The 22699-nt window shown below is 45.3% G+C and overlaps 1 protein-coding gene across 1 annotated transcript in view; it reads left to right on the forward strand.

The window, feature by feature from the left end:
- The window catches only part of WASF1 (WASP family member 1), a 377364-nt gene that overhangs the window by 307373 nt on the left and 47292 nt on the right, over positions 1 to 22699 (forward strand). The window contains exon 5 of the mRNA XM_078649171.1: positions 10999 to 11116. Coding sequence (XP_078505297.1) covers positions 10999 to 11116 — 118 coding nt within the window. The remainder of the gene's footprint in view (positions 1 to 10998; positions 11117 to 22699) is intronic.

The raw sequence follows: 22699 nt of genomic DNA on the forward strand, positions 1-22699 counted from the left end.
GGCGTCACTGGAGTTCGTCGCAGGGGTAACTAATATTCCTGTTGGCAAAGGACCCTTTAGAGGGCGTTGTACTCTGCCTCTTGGGCCTGGCTATGGATGGCCTGATCTTGCATTGGGTATTGATTCCTAAATCTGCAGTGATCAAGTCTAAAGTACCACTCCATTGTGACCGTTTTATTTTTCAAATACAGTGGCCATTTGGCACTTAGTGCCCGCTGTATCTGTTGCCCCTGTGAAGGAGAAGTCGGTAATAAACAACTGCCTAACCGGAGCACACGCTTTTAAATTGCTTTCAGCTGTTCAAGCAGAAAGCATTGTAAGTACTTTCGGTGCCAACCATTAAAGATTGTCATCTATATTTCAGATGTTTGTATTGATTGATGAAAGTGCTCAGCTACCAGCCTTTCACATTTTTAAGACTGTTACAAAAGTAGTACTTTTGCCTCTTGCCCATGCACCGTTCATTATGTACATCTAGTCGGTCCCCAAAGCTGTGGCTCGGTTTGAAATTACACTGTTGGTGCTTGTTAAGTAAGCATGAAACCAGGAGCAGCTCCTCCGCAATGGGAGGAGCGTCGCCCCACTGCTGAATTGCAGCAGTCAGAAGAAAAATAAAGTGAAAATAAAACTACTTTATTGTCATTTTATTTTTACTTAGAGTCTGCCTAGTCTAGTGCGGGATGGAGTCAAACTGCAGCGTCACACAGCAGGGATGGAGGAGTGGTAGGCACTGAAAGTGCGCTTGTCGGAATGGCCGGCCATCTGATGACAGCCAAACCGACATGCGCAATTAGATATCTCCAGGCTGTTCCTTGGAGATGTACTCGTGCTCAGGGGCACCGGCTCACAGTCCCTGCTGCAACACAAAACCGGTCCGCTCCGCCCAATCCCAGCGCTTCTCTCATGCTGGGAGTAATAGCATGAGAGAAGTGCTGGGATTGCGTGGGGTCTGGGAGCCTGTGCTCATCGGAACTGTAATGCCGGGATGGGAGCAGAGAAGCAGCGAGGCAGGGCGCAGGAGCAGAAGATTGCGGCGGCCGGCAAGAAAGGTACGTTTATATTTTTTTAATTATTTTTTTCCTATACCCCCACCCACCACCTCGGATTGGCAGCAGTAGCTGCTGCTGCATGAAACATACAGTCTGCAACACGGGTGTTCTGCAGCGCTTGGAAAGCCACTATTAAACGTATTGGCTGGGTGGGGCGGCTCTCTGAGCTGGCCCCGCTGTGGCTGGTCGCCCCCATTCCCAAGATGGTTTCCCTGAAGGTATCTCGAGTCTGAGATCGCCATGACGTGTCTGTGGTGGAAGATGTCATAAGGGATGAACAAATGAAAGCTTTTTCAGACATTGGGGAGGATTATGGACTGCTGCAAAATCAATTCTATTGATTCTATTAATGCACTCACACCATATATTAACTGTCTTGTAGCGATCCCAAAGTTTAGCCCTCTTGAGGCAAAATGGACAATGCCTCCCCTCTCGCCCAAGGGGTAAATATCTCAAATGTATAAAACTTTAGTGATGAATTCACCCACCAACTTTAATAAGCTCAGAGGCATGGGAGGCAGTGGTGGGTTCCCTGGAGGAGGTGGCTTCAATCTCAAATAGGCTCTGTCTCATACTGCTCTATTACTCTCAAACAATATATCCCAAAACGGCTTTGGCAAGGGCGGACTGGCCGGACCGGACACCAGGTTTTCCCTAGGAAGCTGGAAGGTTGGGGGTTGGTTTTATTCTGGAGGCCAGTTTTGTTACTCAGGGCCAGTTTATGGCTGTACTGGGGGGGGGGGGTGCTGTTTTTGGAAAATTGTTGTGGGTGTAAAAGCACCCGCTGCAGAGTTCCTTTTATATCCAGCAGTTTTCAGACAATACAAAATGTCAAGATAACTCTGGTGATTAATGTTCCTGCTAGAGAGGAGGGGGAGTTTTGTCTAATGGCAATTTTGACTCCTCTATAGTAGCATAGAGGGTTAAAATGCTTGTTGCAAAGACCATGAACCATGCAGATCGCAGAACTGTATTTTATGTGGATAGCTCGATGGGTTACTGCTTTTGAGATAGAGATCCTTTTGTTACTTGCAGTTCATAAGTTACAAATGTAATATAGCACAGTGAGCTATGTGCTGCCATCAACGAGGTGCATGTACATTGCATGATACAGGTTAGAGAGTTATGTTTTTCCCCAGTATTTCATTATCCTAATTTTGACAAAAAGGATTTGTTTAGGTAGAAATAAATTATTAGTAAAGCCAACCCTAACTGTTGTTACGTTTTGAATTCTGGGTTTGTTCTACTCCAGACCAGGCACTCTTAAAAAATGCCTACCCGTATGGATGACATTTGAATCCTACACCCCGTAGTCCCCTTTGTCTTGTGTACCATTTTCTATACACTGAATAACACATGTATGATTCATTTTCTCTGTATGTATATGTGTGATGTGTCGTGCCCAGAAAGTGGGCACTAGGACCCTGAACTGGAGCAACGGGCCAGGGGACACGGACACCACTTCCGGTCAGGGGAGATAACAAAGGACATTCAGAAGATGACTAGCAGACCAAGGGGTCAGGGGTTGTAGACGCTGTACCACACGATCTGAATAAAGGTACCTTATGATCAGCCACCGCGTCCTGTGATCTCTGGGGGCTAACGATACGACAACTGGCGACCAATCATCCTGTCTGATGCCCAGCGAGACCAGGAGCCCACGTCGAGGATCGAGGGACGAGTCCAGCGAGACCAGGAGCCCACCCTGGGTCGCATTTGAGCGAAAGAAGCGGCGCGGGAGCCCACCCCGACCGCCACAGAAGAAGAAAACGGAGCCGGTGAGTCGATTGAGTGACCCGGGTGAACGCGAATAACAAAGAAATTCGAGCGTGACCTCTCGCGTGAATACCGTCGGCCATTTTGAAGTCCGGCGTCCAGGACCAATCAACGCGAGAGAAGAATAGGTTGGCCATCTTGAAGCCAGGCAGCGCTCTGATTGGTCACGAAGTCTCGCGAGACTACCGGCGGCCATTTTAGAGTCAGGAAATTGGAGCAATAAACGGGCAGAACAGCGCGGTGGCCATTTTTAAGTCAGGCAACAGGGAAAAAGCCTCAAGAGTGCCGAAAAGAGCACCAAAAAGAGACAAAAAGAAGCACAAGGCAATGCAAATGCCTGAATAAAGGAAAAAGAAGATTAAAAGGTGGAAAAAAAGCACAAACAGATGCAAAGAAAGGCACCTTAAAGGAAAAGAAACACTATATATAATTGGATTTTTGCGCAGTAAACTTAAAACTAAGTTTAACCTGCTGCGAGTGCTGATTGCTGTTGGTTTTTCTTCTGGAACTGCGGAGCTCCGAATATATATATATATATATATATATATATCTCCACACAATCCAACCAATTCGGTCGAAAAAACGGCAAGCATTCCGGTGTGAAGATGTTTCAAAGTCTATTTATTCTCCAAACCCCCTTCACCCCCGACAGACGCGTTTCGCAAGTAAGCTTCGTCAAAAAAAAATATATATATTACCAGAAAACAACAGTGAAAAAAACAGAGAAGCAAGTGCCACAAAGAACAGCAATAATGGCAGATGAAAGGCAGAGCGCCCAATATCGCAGACCTCTCCCATTCAACTTGTCCGAGCCACAAGTGGGTATACGATGGGAGAAATGGATAAGGAGATTTGAAAGATACATGGAAGCCACGGATGTGACAGAGGCCAAACAACTGGGCCTATTCCTCAACTTCGTAGGCGATGAATTAGAGGATCTACTTGTGACCCTACCAGGAGAAGAGACTTCCACATATAAGGGACTAATAAAGTGCCTAACGAACAAATTTGACCCGCAGAGGAACGTAGATTTTGAGCGATACACCTTCACAATAGCGTTCCAACACGAGGACGAATCATTGGATGACTTTGCAACGCGACTGTGGAAGCTAGTAACTCACTGCGATTTCGACAAATGCGACAATGAACAAGTGATTCGCCTGCGCATCATTGAAGGATGTCGTGACACGAGCTTCCGGGCGAGAATCCTGAAGGAGCCAACATCCCTGGAAAACATCCGGTCACTAGCACGAGCTGAGACAAGAGCAACAGCGCAAGTGAAAGAGATGGAGCGAAAGGAAAGGCGAGTCATACAAGCACACCGCATGATGGACAGCAGCCGCTCGAACAACTGGAAAAAAGAGCAAAATGAACAGGTGACAAGGAAGCACCCGGAATCGACCTGCTACAGATGTGGCCTTGAGTTTCCACACAGGGGCACGTGCCCGGTATTTGGCCAAACATGCAGGAAATGTAACAGAAACAACCACTTTGCCAGCGTATGCCAGGGACTGCAATTTAGAAATGAAAGAGGAAGAGCGGGAAGACCGCGAATGACGACGAGCAGGCATATCAGACATGTCGAAACAGCGAACAGAAGCTCCTCGATAGAGTCAGGAGAAGAAAGGGAAGAAGAAAAAGTAGAACGACTCTACCTCATGTCAGACGCTGCTGCCACGTCCGCTGATGAAAGCGAAAAGCAAGAAAGCATCCGCCTGGTGGACAAGAACACAATAAAGAAAACGGAGTCTGTGACCATAGGTGTAGGACGACACAAGGCAAGGTTTGTTTTGGACAGCGGCGCAACATGCAACATCATGTGTGTGTCGAAATACGAGAAGATGGAGGTGAAACCAACGTTGAAGCCGTCCAAAGTAGAAGTTTTCACATGGGGGTCAAGAAAGCCAGTGATGAACATGGGAAAATTCACAGAAAACCTAACATACAAAGGTCAAACAATAAAGGCAGAGATTCACGTGCTGAAGGGTGACATTCCAGCACCATGCTTGCTGAGCAATGTCACAGCACAGATAATGGGCCTCATCGAAATGACATACAACATGTCAGAAAAAAAAAAACATCTTGAAGGAATACCCCAAGTTGCTGCAAGGACTAGGGAAGCTAAAGGGGCGTCAAATAACGCTGCACATCGATGAAGCAGTGAGACCAGTAGCTCAGCACCACCGACGAGTGCCAATACATCTGCAACTGCAAGTAGAAGAAGAGCTTGAAGCGCTGCTCAAGCAAGATATCATAGAACCTGCAGAAGGACCGACGCCCTGGGTGTCACCAATAGTGGCAGTACCGAAGAAAGACACGTCCAAAATAAGAATCTGTGTCGACATGAGAATACCAAACACAGCGATCGAACGTGAGAGACACCCTGGACCTCATCTTGATGATATGATCAGCTGCCTAACAGGCATAAGACTGTTCTCCAAGCTAGATTTGTGCAAGGGATATCACCAGCTCGAGCTCGACCCTCAGTCCAGATACATCACCACGTTTTCCACGCACCTAGGTCTGTTCCGATATAAAAGGCTGAGTTTTGGAATATCGTCCGCTGCCGAGATATTTCAGGAAACAATCAGGCAAGTGATAAGGCCGGTAAAAAATAGCTTAAATTACAGTGATGATATTCTGGTGTTTGGCAAGTCCGACGAGGAGCACGACAAGGCATTGCGAGAGGTGTGCTCCCAGCTGGAACAGGCGGGGTTGACCCTGAATGAGGATAAGTGTGAACTAGGGCGAGACAAACTAGTATTCTTTGGCCACATCTTCTCCAAGAAAGGAATGCGGCCAGATCGCAGCAAAGTGGACACGCTGGAAAGAGCGAAACAACCAGTTGACATTGCAGAAATGAGGTCATTCCTCGGCCTAGCCAGCTACTGTGCAAGATATATCAAAGACTTTGCCACGGTGAGTGCACCTTTGAGAGAACTGACAAAACAGGGCCAGAGTTTCACGTGGACTGAAAACTGCAGCAGAGCTTTTGAGGAGATAAGACATGCCGTGACGGCAGTAGATCACCTGTTGTATTTTGACCCGCTGCTGTGCACCGAACTGACAGTAGATGCCAGCCCAGTGGGTTTGGGGGCCATACTGGCACAACACAGACCAGGCAAAGACTCACCGAGATGCGTGGTAGCCTACGGAAGCAATAGCCTATCAGATGTTGAAAGAGCATATTCCCAACCGGAGAAAAAGAGCCTGGCGGTAGTGTGGGCATGTGAACACTATCACATGTTCATCTATGTAAAACCATTCACAATAATAACGGATTACCAAGCACTCATAACAATTTATGGAAATCCCAATGCAAAAATACTGCCCCGGATAGAGAGGTGGGGAATACGGCTAATGGACTACAACTTCAAAATAATACACAAGCCCAGAAAGGAGCACAACCCGGCTGACTACATTTCAAGACACCCCCTGCCACGTGCAGTGGAGGCAACCACAATGGCGGAGGAATACCGAAACTTTGTGCTGAAACGCAACACACCTGCATCAATAACGATGGAAGAACTGGAACGGGAAACGAAACAAGACCCTACCATGCAAGCAATACAGAAGGTGACAAGACAACAACGGTGGAGGCATGTCAACAACAACAGCATTCTGGAAGAAGGGGTAGCAAAAGAGGAACTTCTGGCGTTCAAAGACATCCACACAGAGCTCTCAGAAAGCGAAAACGGAATCATGATGAGAGGCACCAGAATTGTGATGCACCGCGCACTGCGGAGACAGACGGTAGAGCAGGCCCATGAGTCGCACCGAGGAATAGTAGCAACCATGAAAATGCTACGAGAAAAAGTATGGTTTCCGAGACTTGACAGCATGGTCGAAGCAGCCATCATGCACTGCCACATCTGACAAGTGACGGGGGCGACGTCCAAGCCGGAGCCACTTCAGATGTCTGAACTCCCGAAGGCAGTGTGGACAGAACTAGCGGCTGACTTCTATGGGCCCCTGGAGACAGGAAACTACCTGTTGGTTATAATAGATGAGTTCTCCAGGTTTCCAATTGTAAGGCAGGTAGCGTCAACATCGGCAAATGCAACGTTGCCAGTCCTGGACAATGTGTTTGCAGCATGGGGCTCACCGCAGACATTAAAGACTGACAATGGCCCCCCATTCTCAGGCGAAGAGTTCAGAAGATTTATGGAATACCCAGGGATCCATCATAGGAAAATAACACCTCTGTGGCCACAAGCAAATGGAATGGCTGAACGATGTATGGGAACGATCAAAAAGGCATTACAGCGAGCAAAGATAACACAAATATCAATAGGGCAAGCCGTATGTCAAATTCTGCGGGACTACAGGAACCTTCCTCACAGCTCCACAGGATGGTGCCCCGCAGAGTTGGTACTGGGGCGCTCGAGCAGGACCAGGCTATCACAAGTAGAAGCAATGACAAGTGTGGATCGAAGCAACATAGCTGGCAGAGACGAGGAAGCGAAGGCAAAAATGAAAGCGTACGCCGATCGGAGGAGGCACGCCACACCAACAAAAATAAAAGAAGGAGATACCATGGTAGTGAGACAAAGACAACTGCGGAAGTCGGACAGTACATTCTCAAGGGATCCTCTGACGGTAACAGAAGTGAGGGGACCAATGATAACAGCATCAGCAGGTCGATATCACATCACGAGAAACAGTTCGCATTTCAAGGAATTGAAGACAAAGGAAGAAGTACCGCAAGCACCAGTGCTGGAGGAAGTCAAACAGGAAGAAGAGGCACAAGTGGACAACGGAGAGACACGACCAAGAAGGGAGTGCAAGAAACCACAGAGACTGATTGAAGAGATGTAAAGGGACGGAGGCCTGTGAAGATATCTCTCTCTCTCTCTCTCTCTCTCTCTCTCTCTGACGGAGGCCTGTGAAGATATCTCTCTCTCTCTCTCTCTCTCTCTCTCTCTCTCTCTCTCTCATATATATATATATATATATATATATATATATATATATATATATATATATATATATATATATATATATATATATATATATATATATATATATATATATATATATATATATATATATATATATATATATATATATTTTGTTTTGCAACAAGAGGGGAGATGTCGTGCCCAGACAGTGGGCACTAGGACCCTGAACTGGAGCCAGGGGACACCGGACACCACTTCCGGTCAGGGGAGGGAACAAAGGACATTCAGAAGGCGACTAGCAGACCCAGGGGTTAGAGACGCTGTACCACACGATCAACAAGAGAGTTGCTCTCTATGGAGAGATGAAGGGTGCTAGTGAGGAAATCTGTGGAGGAAGAGGTTATGGGTGGGCACCCAAAAATATGGTTGCCCTGGGCACCACCAGCACTAAAACTAACCCTGCCATGACCCTTATTGGGGTGGAGGATACTAACATCTCTCAAATGGTCTTTCATTGTGTACTCAGCTTCTCAGCTGTGCTTGACAGTTAATGTGTGTACTTATGTTATACTTAAATTCATGTGTATGGTTGACATATTTTTTGTGTTCTACATAAGAATGTCTGTGGGTGTGACTTGGTATCCTGGTGCTCTGTAAGGTCATTACTTACTATGCTATAAAAGCTAGTACAATTGAATATATAATGAAAAATATGTTGTAGAATGTACCATATTTGCCATTTTCTTCCCAAACTTTTATGTGAGTGGGGGCTTGCCCCCAAGCCCTCCGGTCTAGCGATTAGCCTCACTCGCTACGCACCATATGAGGGTTGGTTTGACAAAATTTGCCAGGGCTGGTTTGAGTTCCCAGATTGACACAGTTCCACCAGGGTCCTTGGCCAGAGTGCCTGATATGCAGAGCTGCAGTTGGAAACTTCCTGCATAAAGTGTGGACATGCCTGACTTTAGCTGTTCTTGAGGCCTCACTCTGGGGAAAAGGGACATCACTAAGTACAAGAGGAATCGACTCCCACCAAACTTGAATGGTAGGAATAGGGTCATAGATAGATCTGGAACTCCCTGTCTGAGTCCAGGGTTTGGTCTCAAAAGGATAAAAAAATATTGCGAAGCTGGGTTGAGTATTCTACAGATGAGATGTTTGATGAATTCCCACTCTGCCCTCAAACGGCATGATAGCTGATGTACTGCCTGTGTTGGTATAGTTGAGAGGGTGGAATAATTATGACAGATGTACAAACATTAGGAATACTGATTTCTTGTATGCGATTCTTTCCGAATCGCAATTAGGAAATCGGTATTCCTAATTTATGAAACTCATGGAGTTTCATGTAGGGATTTTTTGTGGGTGCACATCAACCTACCTCATGAATATTACTGAGGTATGGGTTGCAAATTGCGACCCATTAGGAATCACAGCCATCATAGGGATGGTGGCCTGCTGAGGTTAACCCCTCCCATGCTCATGACGAGCTGAGCTCGTCATGAGCCACGGCGCTCCGGTGCTCATGATGAGCTCAGCTCGTCGTGGCCCATGGAACGCTCAGGTGCGGGGAGAATTCCCCTCCTGTGCTGAACGTTCCACAGGAGCCAATGCACCTGTGACGAGCTCAGCTCGTCATGAGTACAGGAGTGCCGTGCCTCATGACATGCGGGCGCTGTGCTCGCCCCCCTCACCCCCAGCACAGCAGGTAAATAATCCCCGCAGCGAAGGGATTGACAGACCACCATGTCTGTCTGTGATTGCTTTTAAATAAAGCAACTTTTTTTTTTCTAAATACAGCCCATTTTCTTTAAAGGATAACTGGATGTGTTTAGGAAGAAAAAACTTACCATTGAAGTTTTATTTTTCAAGTGTAGGCAGTGTTCTGTGGGATCTTAAGAAATATTTTTAATTACATACTCAAAGGGAAAAGAGGTCCCTTGGGGACACCTCCCCCTTTACAAATGAGTGGTAAAGTATTACTGTTTTGTGACCGGAATACGCCCACAAAACAGTAATACGTACCATATTGATTCAGTGTTTGGAAGGGACACCGTAAAAACGCCATTTCCAAATACTGAATTGCAAAAGCAAAATGCTATTCTATAAATAACAAGTTACCGAATCCAAATGCCTAATGCCATTCTCTGTACCAAGTTAACGAATCACATTTTGTACATTTGAGAAAGCATTTTCCGGTCGCAAACGGCCTATTTCTGCAAATCGGGTGTTTGCGACTGGAAAAATGCTTTGTACATCTGGCCCTATGTTATAATGTTCACGTGAACTCATATATGTTCACCTCAGGGATAGTAATGCACCGTAATTATCTAATGTTGCGCGGAGGTGTCTGTATGTTTTGTTAGTGGTTGTTTTTCTTAACACAAAAATCCAATAAAGAAATTCATTAAAAAAATAATAATAAAAAAAAGTATGAGGGCATGCAGATGAGGTATGCAGGCATTTAAGTAGCTTTTGGAACTCTCCCACTTCCAGCCACGAGGTGGCGATGCTTTCCCACGTTACGAATATAATCACGTAACGGAATGTTTGATTATCCTATCCTGTCGCCGTACCTGGTAGAGAAAATAATACTTGATGGTAATGCTGGCACACAGTGCACTTGTTTGTTGACGCATTGTGTGTCAGATGTGAAGTTTAATTCCTATTACGGTGTCTAGTCCTCCCCCCACCCCCCCCCCCCCCAGTTCTTCCTTTAAAACGAATGTTCGCTGACTGGTAGGGTAGGTAGGTCAGAGAGGAAGGATCTTACAGCTGGGCGCCTCCTGCGAGACCCCGAGGGTTCGATTCCAGGCCAGGGGAGGTTCCCGAACATTCTCTCATGTGAGGGCAATACTTACTACTGCATTCAAATGTACTATCACCCAAGTGATGCCTTGTTGAGTCTTTAGCGCAGTGAAGACCTGACATGTTTTCATTATTATTATTGTGTGAGTCATGGCAACCCTTTGTCCTTGCACATATCTGTAGGTCCTACTGTGGGCGGCTTTGCTTGTAAATGTTGGTTCTTTAATTATTTAGAGGGAAAAAACGTAGACTGGACAGCATAATGTATTGTGATTACGTCATTCCTGTCCTTATTTCAAGCTTTTAATTATATATATATATATATATATATATATATGTATATATATATATATATATACATTACTCCTGTGGATGTTAAAGTGCTTACTCTTGATTGATGGTTGTGTTATTGTCGTTTGCATCATATACTTCAAAATAGTTGCCATTTTTTATTACACCCCCAGAGATGACGGGAAAGAGGGGTTGAAGTTTTACACCAATCCATCGTACTTCTTTGATCTGTGGAAAGAAAAGATGCTGCAGGACACAGAGGACAAGAGAAAAGAAAAACGAAAACAGAAGGTATTTTAGTTCCATGCTATATACATGCCTGGTTGGTGGAATACCGGCTGAGGTGTATGGGCCAAGTATTGATATGTTCTATTGTTATTCTTGTGAGTTCATCTTTTAAAAGATTTTAAAGCAACCTCTAGCCCCAGCTAATGGTGTGATGCGCAACAGCAATAAACTGCAGTGCATTTAAAATGGCTTGAACCAAAAAGGTACACATTCCTGTATGTAATGGGGGCCTGGATGAGGCAAGAATAAGTAGAGTGTCCTGGCAGCGAGAATTAAGGCTTGATGGCACGTATATGTTGTCCTTGTGAAAGCTTCCAAAATGTGTGCTGAGTTTTGAAGAGTACACAATGTTGTTGATTTCACAATCCTTCATTTTCCTTTGTTTATTACCAAACGTGGAATGTTCACATTATGATAGTAAGACTGCTACGATAGCAGAATTTAACTTTACTAACCCAACTTACTTGTCTCCCAAACAGTAGTTTTTAGACATGCAGTGTGGGAACACGGCTTACAAAAATGTATGTTCACATGGCCTTTGCAGCGACAGTCTCATCTGTTGTTTTTTGAGAGCCGGAATGCTACTGACCTGACCGATTCGCATCATTGTGTCCAAACACCCATTAGGGCAGTGCAAGATGCCTTTGCAGCTTGCATTAGTGTGGTCAACAGTCAACCATTTTGCGCAATGATTCATTTTAAAAACCATCCAAGGACATTTGCACCCTTTTCTCCCCACCCAACGCATTCGTAGAGTGGCTCATAAGAGCTCACAAATTAAACTGTTCTCTTAAATAGAACCTGTGCTGTTCACACCTAGTGCCTGGGTAGAATAGAGCCAATTAGGGAATTCCTGATAATTCTCAATGTACTGCCATGGTTGAAGTGCAGGTTCCACATTCAAATCCATCTGCAATAAAAACAATGTGGAAATTTGAACCTGCCTTCAAGAAACTGATATATTTAAAAATGTTAGTTTCTTTTGTTTGCTATTTTTTATTTACTCAATTTTCGCTCCTTCAGGGTTTGCATGGCCTATCATTAAAACCTGGTACTCTTTCCTTATTTAAGTTTCTTGACGTAGATAATTTCTTGGAGGGGTAAAAATTAAATTTTCCACCTGTTTGGCAATCTTCTGCTGCTTGTGGACTTCTGGTTATGCTATAGAAACTTAAGAGTTTGTCCGCACATACAAGACGATGTACCAAATTGATTGCTTTGAAAATAGTATTCGTCAATATTATTTTGTCATATAGTCTTCGAGTTGTCATCATTGTGTGTGGGTGCGCCTCTCATAGGTAGTCCAAATCTTCTCTTTTGACTGAAATAATTTGTTTTGCACATGGTTCAGTCTTTGTGTGCTGGTCTTCATCCACCTTCCATAGACTTTACACATTTATTTATCTGCCGTTTGGGAATAAGGCTGATAGGAAAAATCATTAAAGTACGTGCCCTGTATTTGTTTAGCCTTAAGGCCAGCAGTGTGTATAGCGTGGAAAGACTGTAAAACATCAGTGGTGGTGGATTTTAGCTTGTCAGATCATCACAGAGACTGACTTCACTTCAGCCTTTATTTGGTTCCTCTTCTTACCAACAAAGGAGGTCTGTCTTTCCTTTTTAAAATGACTCTTAGACACTATGGTTATCAGTGGCAGGCTTCATCATTGAGCCCTCGCCCAAACAGTCCTCATCTGGATGGATTCAACCTGGATAGTCAAGGGAGCTGTTTGTATCAATGTATGTCAAACATCACTGGGTGGCACCAAATAAAATTGTGTGCAGTACCCACTGAGTGTTACCAGTTGAGTTACATGGCACAGGACAGTGGAAAACAAACGACACACGTGTTGTTGTTGTAGCTGGGGCACCTAGAGTTCCAAAAGCAGCTGTAATATCGGATAAGCTCATCTGAGATCGGCAAAATAGTGTATGGAGAGTCGTATAATGGCTTTGGGTTCTGATGCCGGCCTAGGTGTGCACGATGGTGCAGCATTATTACAAAGCCTTTTCCTAAAGCACACCTCGTATCTCTATTCAATCTTCTGTCTAGAATACAGCTTAATACTGCTTGCAACTCCCATTTATCTAGAGTAGAGGAAAGCTGAGCTGCAGTGGTATAACAACGTTTTGCACAGACCTTTATTTGTGCTGGTGGTTGCTACTACCACTTATTTCTGGGGATCTGGTAGAGACTTCTAGCTGCAGATTCCTTACCTTAGCATATTCCCCAAGCATCAGAATGGATTGCCAAGTACTGGTCCCTGGTGCTGCATAGTGGCAATCCGGTGTTCTAGGCTACCACCTCACCCCAGCAGGCTTCTTCAGCTGTTATGGCCCTATGCTGAGAGCAGGAGGTCAGCCATCTGACCCTTGGAGTCTCTTGGCTTTGGCTAGGTAAGGAGTTGACATCTTCATGAGCAGGACACAGTGGGCACCGTTCTTTCCTTCTCTAGCCATCAGATGCAGCAGGTGCAGTCCACGTCGGTGCTGCCTTCCTTCAATGGGTATTGATGCAGCAGGGCAGTCCCTCACTTCATATTATGCAAGTCAGAGGCTCCATTGCCATCACAAACAAAATGGGACAAAGGGGCAACCCCGTCTTGTCCCACATTTCACCTCCCAAGGATCAGAAACTACTTGTCTGTCTTCATTCTGGTCATGGGTGCTGTATATAACTTCTTAATCCATTTAAGCAAAGAATAGCCTGCTTTTTGAGTACGGCCGTGAAATAGGGCCACCATAGGATGTCAAAGGCATTCTCTATGTACAAGGAGGCCACCCAATTATTGAGAACTTCTTTGTGAAGCCTATCCACATTACTAAATAACCTATGTAGGTTAACAAAGGTATTACGACCTGGGCAAACCCATTCTGGTCTGGTTGTATCATCTCTTGCACTACATATGTGAATCTGATAGCCATTATTTCCCCCTGGATTTTATAATCCAAATGTAATAAAAATAATGATAACACATCTGAAGGATCCTGCCTTGCTTTTGGAAGCGCTGTGATAATTGTTTCTCTCATCGATGGAGGCAGAATCCCTTGCTGCTCTGCTACCTGATACACTTGCCGTGACCTTGGAACTAAACAGAGTCTTAAAACAAGTATAACTTTTGACCAGGAGTCCGTCCGCCTCCTGGGTCTTACTCTGTGCTAACTGATCAATTTTCAGGGTTATCTCCGCCTCAGACAGTGGTGCCTCTAATACATTTTTTAATTTTTTTTTTCCAAAACCTTTATTATAGCATTCAAGAAAATACAGGCATGGGCCTACAACCGCAGGGGCTGGCCGCTAGATAGATTAAGACCACCGATATTGCAGTACTACACAGCCCATCAGCCGACAACCCAGAGGTTCGGCGGCGATTCAGGACAAAACTGGTATATGAATGCAAAATTAAGTTTCAGAATGAGTCAGAGGTTTCGTTTTATATTATATGAGAGAGGATCAGGTGCCATACAATCAAACCAGATAATGCGGGGGACAGGGTAAGAAACAGGATAGACACATTATAACCACTGTGATGGAGAGTCGGCGCCAAAGGATACAGATCGATGCAAATGAACACACAATATACAGTCCATGTTGCGCCAATTCTCGGAGCCTGCCCACCCGGAAATCGGATATCAGAAAAGCTTGAGCACTAGATACAAGCATACGAGAAAAGTCCGAATGATTCGTAGCTATACTGATCCTTAAGAAAGAAAAGGAAGGAAAAGAAAGGCCATAGAAAATAAAAAAGGCAAAATAAAAAAAAACCCTGTCCAGCCCCCCACCCTGCACCCCTGCAGATGGCTACAGCCTAACCCCACTAGCAGCGTGCCTGTCGCCCCTAATAACTAAAACCCTAAAGGAAGGAAAAAGAATAGAGGATGGCATAGACAGTCGGGCTCCCAGCCCCTTTAGACCCCCCGCCAGATACAGCAACCCCCTATCATTAAAAGAACACTTATGACAACAGTATAGAAGAGAGTAGAGGGTACCGGAAAACACCGCCCAGCCTCTTAGAGCAAGCAGTTGCAGGTCGAACACTTGTGAAAGTCACTCCTACCCTTCCCGACTTAGTCAATCCTAACCTTGGCCCTTCCGAACAAGAACACGGACCCCTCCCATCGAGATCCAAAGGCACACAGAGAGGTAATAAAGGAGAAAAGAGTCATCAAAAAGCAATCCATGGCGACTCGCAGGCAGTAGGTCCACGGGAACCTTAGACGCTGAAGACCTCTCCCTCCTGGACGAACAGTCCCAATGTATTCTGCACAGGAGTCGTAGAGTCACCAAGAGAGGAGAAGACGACCACAAAGTGAAAGGAAAGTCACAAACAAAAGTCTCCGGGACGGGAACGCCTCCTGATATCTCCCCAGCCGGTAGCGGCGGAAGGTTCGGTGATACCATAACATCCACGGGAACACCGTCTCCCAGGGCACCATCCGATGGTTCCAACGCTGGTTTCCTCACGGGGCTCTCGCACGGAGTCAAAATGGCCACGGTTTGAATGGCTGCAGATTCCTGTTTCAATCGTAAGGCCGGGTCCGGGTCTACCCGGAGCATCTCTGATAGGCGCGAGTCCAATTTGCTCAATAAGACATCAACCTGTGATCGAAACGCCCAAATTTCCGCTAGTACTGACTTCAGCGATGGCTCATGCATCGTTCGATCCACGGTCTCATGCCCGATATCAATCCCAATCACCTCCCCGGGTGAATCCGGCATCCTCGGGGGGGACAAACAGGATTGCGAACAAACAGATGCGGAGGGTGACCGGTCTTTGCTCGCAGCCACGGTCCACACCGTTAAGGCAGCAGGTCAGAGGCCCCGAACCACGAACTCCGGCGGCCCCGATACCGGGTCCGCGGGACGGGAACCCCCACTCACAACCAGCAATAAGCAGGATCACTCCTCCATTGATAATGAGCAATTAAAACGATCACCGCCAAATTCGGGCTTAAACAAAGCCTCCACTCCGGTCGACCGGACCCAGCCTGGTTCTTCTGGCCGATGTTGTTGCACTGCAGCCCGGCTGTGAAAGTACTCGAGGCCCCGGCTTCACCGCTGGAGCAGGCCGCAAACTTCAACACGACAGAACTTCTTCCAACAAGCCGATAAAAGTTTCCGGATTTCACCATCGGAGTGCGGAACAGTTCATGCACACAGAGACCGGGCGTAGAGTCAGGATAATGTACAGGATATCGCGGCGGGTTACGGAGGTCGGCGGAGCCGGGAGCCTAAGCAGCCATCTTGTTTGCTGACGTAGCTCCTCTCCGTGCCTCTAATAATTGACATTGCTCCGCTGTTAAAACGTTGATGTGTAGCCAGTCTGGATAGTCCGGTATTTGCCTTTGTTACCTCTCAGGTACATCATTGTATAGTTTCAAGTAATAATTGGCAAATATTGCATTAATCTCTGCCCGTATTTTGCAAAACATTTCTGCATTCGCCATAATTGAGCAAATGGTGGATCTAGAAACCTGTGATCTCAAGAGCCAGGCGAGCATTGTACCTCCTCTGTCTCTCCTCAGCATACTGCATTCATTGATATTCTCTCTGCTCAATATTAGAAATCCTTGAAGTCCACCCAAGCACTTATTTCTTGCAACTGTTAACCTTCGAGCTTCATTTGTTCTAGTAAGTGCTATGTGTTCTAATGTTGTAACAAGCGTCTCTGTGAGTGCCAGCTCATTAAGAAGGGCGGACTTCAATCTATAGCTTGTTTTAATACATATGTCTCTCAAGACAACCTTAAAGGCATCCCACTCTATAAAAAGTTTGAGGCAGAGCCTGCATTGTCAACTAAGTATTGTGTAATGTTTTATTGCATAATTTCCCTGTAGGGAGCATCCATGAGGAACTCAACTGGAAGTCGCCCCAAGCGGATGGCTGGTATCACTCCTGCACATCTATTCACTAGTTTAAGTGGGTGATTATCTGACAGGACACCTCCCAAATACTCAGTATTGACCACCCTGTATTCCCTTCACCACCACTTAGCTACCATTCCCGTCCATTCTCTTATGCTCAATCACATATGGCAATCCGGGGGCTATCTTTATTAGGGCCCTCCTGGCATACATGAATATGTAGTTCCCAATGTCTGTTCACCTTTATCGCCTGGTGAGTTTTATTCTATTAAATTCAGGTATGGTTCCCTGGAGGTAGCCTATCTCTATACATCTGCTTCTAAGATATCTGTAAATTTGATGTCTCTTGGTGGCTTCTCCAATACCCTTCAACATATTGTAGACCTGTGGTTTCCTATTACTATAAGTCATATGCCACATACAATATACTCATAGAAAAAGAAAAGTAAATAGATAAATTAGCTTCCTTATTAGGTAAATAAATTACCTTCCTAATCACCCCAATTCCAAATGGGGTACCTTTCATTCACTCTATCCACACATATAACATAGTACATTAATTTCAGTAAAGAATGGCTACTTGAGGGATAGTACCCAATACCCTAGCCCTGGAAAAGAATCTGAATCTTCCACAGATTCAACAGCATTTACTCCACTTTCCACCGTTTCATCCTCAAGAACAGCCCACCTGTTAATATCTCCAAAGGATTCACACTCATGTAGTTCAGCTAACACTTTCGATCTTTCTTTCTGTGTCTGGGTTTTCATGGGTTTAACTTTTAGTGTTTTCCTAGTTCTCGCCACCTTTATCTTTGTTTCTTGCCATCCTGTCTGTGTCAGGTGCTGTAAGTATGTTGGTATAGCATATCCATGGGATTCAAGCCAGGCCCACATAGGTGCAGCAGAGGTAAATGTGATGTATTATTGTCAAGAACACACAATTTCGCAGAGTGAACTTGCACATGTTTCGGGTTGAGTTGACGTGTTTCTTTACAGCAGTGAAAGTTTCTCTTTGTTTCTGCACAACATTAGTGTAGTTTGCAAAATCACTCACTCCCATTTATCTGCCAGGACTCCTATGAACGCTCCATCTACAAAATGTTGTCCCTGTCTCTAGAATTAAGTAATTTTGACCCAATGGGTCGGGGAAGAGTCCAAGTAACAGGTGGCCTCCCAAGGACCGTGTGGTCCCTCTTATATTTGAAGACTATAGACATTTTACCTTTAAGCACTGTCTTCAATAACCATCCCTCCACAAACAGTTCAGCACTTGGCCCCTCAGATCTTTGAGGGATTACAATGATGTGCACATTGTTGCACCTGGAGAGCCCTTCTTCTCCATCCAGTTTCTCAGTTAGAAAAGTGACCTCTTTTTTTAGAGCCTGATGGATGGATGGATGCTGTTGGCCCAGCATTTGCCATTGTGTATACATCTCAGTTACTTGCTGTGCTAGCTTCCAGTGGTCCTCCCAAAGCACTCCATCATCCAGGGTAACTGCGTCAATTTGATATTCCAGTGCAGCTTTACTTTACATAATAGCTGCAAGAATTTTGTACATATGTTCATCTAGAGCCATATCTGTGCTTTCAGACTAGTGGTTGCCTTTATGATGCTCTAGATTGTTTTTGCTGGCTACCAGTTTCGTACTTTAGGTGAGTACCATTGTGTGTTGCGCCAATTGAAGAATGTGTGGATTAGTACTATTTATAGCCAGAATGGCAGAGTACTGGGCTCAAAATTACTGCAAACTCGCCTGGTAACATCTAATGTCACAATATGTGACTAATGTGTTGTTTCCCCCCTCTGACAGGTGACGTAGGAGTGAGGACTAAGCCCCATTAATAACTAGGTGATCCATCTTCTCCTTATCCAGTGATTTGTTGTCATATTAGTTTGTCTTTCAATACCACATTTGTTTATTAGGCCTTACATCTTAGGTCGGAGGCTGGAGTGTATCATTTCATGCTGATTCCCCTCTGGCTTACTGGGCACCCAGTGAGCCTGCTGAGAGGTTTCCGGTCTCAGTCTGCATGGAGTGCGAAACCCGACTGGGTCGCGCCACCGAAGGGGAACCAGGGCCAGGCAACATCCTAAGCAGTGTGGTCTCTCCCGCCACTGCACAAGCCGCCCCTGCTCACCAGAACGGGCAAACCCTGCTGAGTTGCAGAAATCCACGCCGCAGGGCACCAACAGTAAGCTTAGTGGCGTGTCATCAAGTCGTCCTGCCCTCATGGGTACTCATTCTGTCCATCAACTTTTGTTTTTGCACTCATGGGTACAACAGCAGCCATCGTAATTTACAGGGTGTTTGGCATTCCTGATCTCTGTTGTTTCTTTGTGCTGCTCTCGTGTCCAATCTCATTAGGTCGAGCAAGAAAACACAGCTGTAATCCTTCTGTGTGCATCAAGTCCATCCACTTTTTGCTATTGCTTTTAATTTGTCTATGTCACTGTCCTTTAAAAATCCTTGCTTGCTAGTGGTCAGTCCTGCCTCTTTGTCCCTCCTGTCTCTCTTCTGCTCCGCCCACAGATCAGGGACTTAGTACTGTCTCATTTCACTATGGCTCTTTATCAGTACTCTGGAGGACTGTTTGTTTCTTGGTTTCCTGCTCTAATATTGTTAGCCTGTGTTTAGCTTCAGCACCCTCTCTGCTTACATTCAAATGTAAGATTCTTCCTCCCACCCCTCTTAACACCACAGTTGTGTTACTGCTGCCTCCCCTGCAACCCCCCCCTCCCTTGCTTGTTAAGAATTGTCAACATACGTTATCAGTGCTTCAGTGGTTTCGCTTTTGTTGTTGTGTATTTCAAGGCTGTATCCCCCTCCCCCTTTCCAGTCAGTCAGCACGCTCCAGCCTGCCTCACAGCAGAGCCAGGCGGAAGGAGAGGGAGGGTTGTGCTGCAGCCTGCCTCAGAGCAAAGCCAAAGGGGATGATGGACGGAGTGTTTAACATTGCAAGCACTCACCCCCAGTCAACTGATCTGGGTATAATCCATCATCATTCTTTAGCTCACTCCGCCACCCCAGTTCAGACATGGCCTTATGCAAATCAGTCTGACCCTGTGCCTCATGGGAACAGTCCAGCCCGAACTGCCAAGCCATGTCTTAACTGGACCGGAAACAAGCATCCTGGGACAGGGTTCTGGATAATCAGCCGTCATCAGCCAGGCTAGCTTGAATCCAGTGGCAAAGTGAGCAAGGGACCCACGTCTGGGAATACCCTGCCAACTTAGGGCGATCAAAGCAAAACCAAAGGGGATGATAGACGAAGTGTTGAACATTGTAAGCACTCACCCCCAGTCAACTGATCTGGGTTTAATCCATCATCATTCTTTAGCTCACTCCGCCACCCCAGTTCAGACATGGCCATATGCAAATCAGTCTGACCCTGTGCCTCATGGGAACAGTTCAGCCCGAACTACCAAGCCATGTCTTCCCTGGACCGGAAACAAGCATCCTGCAACAGGTTTCTGGCTAATCAGCCTTCATCAGCCAGGCTCGCTTGAATCCAGTGGCAAAGTGAGCAGGGAACCAACGTCTGGACATATCCTGCCAACTTAGGACGAACAAAGCAAAAACAAAAGGGAATGATGGAAGCAGTGTTGAACATTGCAAGCACTCACCCCCAGTTTATCAGTCTTCGTGGTAGAATAATTATCAGCCACAAGATGTCATGTGAGAGGATCCCGCCCAGACCAAGCTCGCCTGTTTTTTTTGCCTCAGTAGCCCAGTGTGCGTCATGCCGTTCATATCTAAATGCTATAAAAGGGCAGTGTAGCATCGCCCGATGACATGGGGGATATTGTATACCATGTTAAATAGTCTTTTTGTTCTGCTTTGCTGTTCACAATTGTGTGACAGTCTGCAAGGGGGTGTAGGAGCAGGCTTGAAAATGTCCACCTAGCAGCAGTCGCAGTACCATCTCCTTTTACTAGAGGGAGGCTGTTACACAAGAACCAGACGTCTTTTTTAAAATTTGCATACCCTAAAGCCACTGCACAGCTATAAGATGGCCCATCTCATTATCACAGGTAAAACAGTATTAATTTTTTTGCATTGAAAACCCCAAACATGGTTATGTAGGTCTGTCGATTGTGGTATCGGGTTTCAACAGACCTACATACTCTGCAAAAACTCTTCATACCTTAGAATAGAAGTTGGCACGGAAACTGGAAATGCAAAAGACGAGTTTATTAAGACCCCATGGGGTGGTGGTACAATCCTACAGCACCCTTCGGTAATGCAAGGAGTATCACACCGAACATTGAAGACGTGGCTTCTTTTATACAGTTTACAGGAATGAGAAAAATAGGCGGTACACTTTCACACAATTTCAGGTACATATAAGGGCATTTTTGGAACACAGCCAACATGTAGGAGGAGTTTAGTACCACTGGTCAGTTTGAAGAACATTCCTAAGCAGTGACCAATCATTAACCTAGAGAGCTTGAATATGCATGTGCAGGCTTGACCATTACTAAAAATAGCCGGTTGCTGGGCAGATCAAATGGTCATCGGGAGAGAAAGGACAAAAGGGCATGCTGACCATGAGGCAGCACATTCACTAAAATGGAAGCCAGAGATAAAAAATGGCCTCCGGAATATAGTCAAGCTAACAGTGAAAATTTTGTGTAGCTGAAGCAAATGCTAACCCAATCGTTGTCAAACTACGACAGACGGCCCTTTTAGCATTTAACTGAAGCTACCTCATATCTTAAGTAATCTTTGTGCTCATCATCAATATTAAATAGCATTATGTTTGTTATTTCATTGCTGATCATTTGCTCAGTTTTGGCAGTAGCTGGTTTGGACGGAATGCAAGCAGTGATACATACGGAGCATAGTGTAGGGCCACATTGGATACATAGGCAAAGGAAAAAGAGTATTCCAATGAAAATACAAAGGATAGTCAATAGTTTCCAACACCAGGTACTAAGCAAAGTCCAGAACCAATTTGAAAATGTCCATGTACCATTTTCGGGGTGGATTTCAGCAGCGATCTTGTGTAATTTAGAAATAGCATCATATACAGAAGGCGAGTTGTCAGGAACATATACACAACAACTACTACCGATGATGCGACATGCACCCCCACGATCAGCCAATACTACATCTAGAACCATTTGGTTCTGAAGCGTCACAATTCTGGTAATATGAAGCTCCTCAGTTAAGTTCCCTAAAGCGGAGGCAGTTTGATTGGCAACAGTTTCCACAACACATGTTAGCTGTCTTATTTTTCTACTGTTTAGGGCTGCGCCTACAAATGAAAACAGGCCTAAATTGAAGTCAACATATTGCTGCAGGTCAGTATCAGTTTGGTCAACATCATCAATATCTAATGTCCTTTTAACTCTATTCAATTTAAAATCGTGGTATAGCACAAAATCATTATGGTACATTGGCGGGGCGATAAACACAGGGAGTAATACAAAAGATATGTAACAGGTTCCTAACCACCCAATCGAAAGGCGGTGGTAGCCCTTATTTCCACAAATAAAATAAGGGTTACGTGATGCTACAAAAGCAATATTATTTGGTGTGTCAAATGCTAGAGTAGTAGTACATTCACTTTTCCCTACTGGGATAGTACCTTTATTTCTTACACAAAGATCAGCTTTTGCTTCAATAACTGTAATCACAAATAAATTAGACATATTCACAGTGCTTAGATTAGTAAAAATACGGGGTGCAGATACATTGTCCGATCGATATTCTTCCCACT

The sequence above is a fragment of the Lissotriton helveticus genome, chromosome 6 (genome assembly GCF_964261635.1).
Source record: "Lissotriton helveticus chromosome 6, aLisHel1.1, whole genome shotgun sequence".
NCBI classification, from domain to species: Eukaryota; Metazoa; Chordata; class Amphibia; order Caudata; family Salamandridae; genus Lissotriton; species Lissotriton helveticus.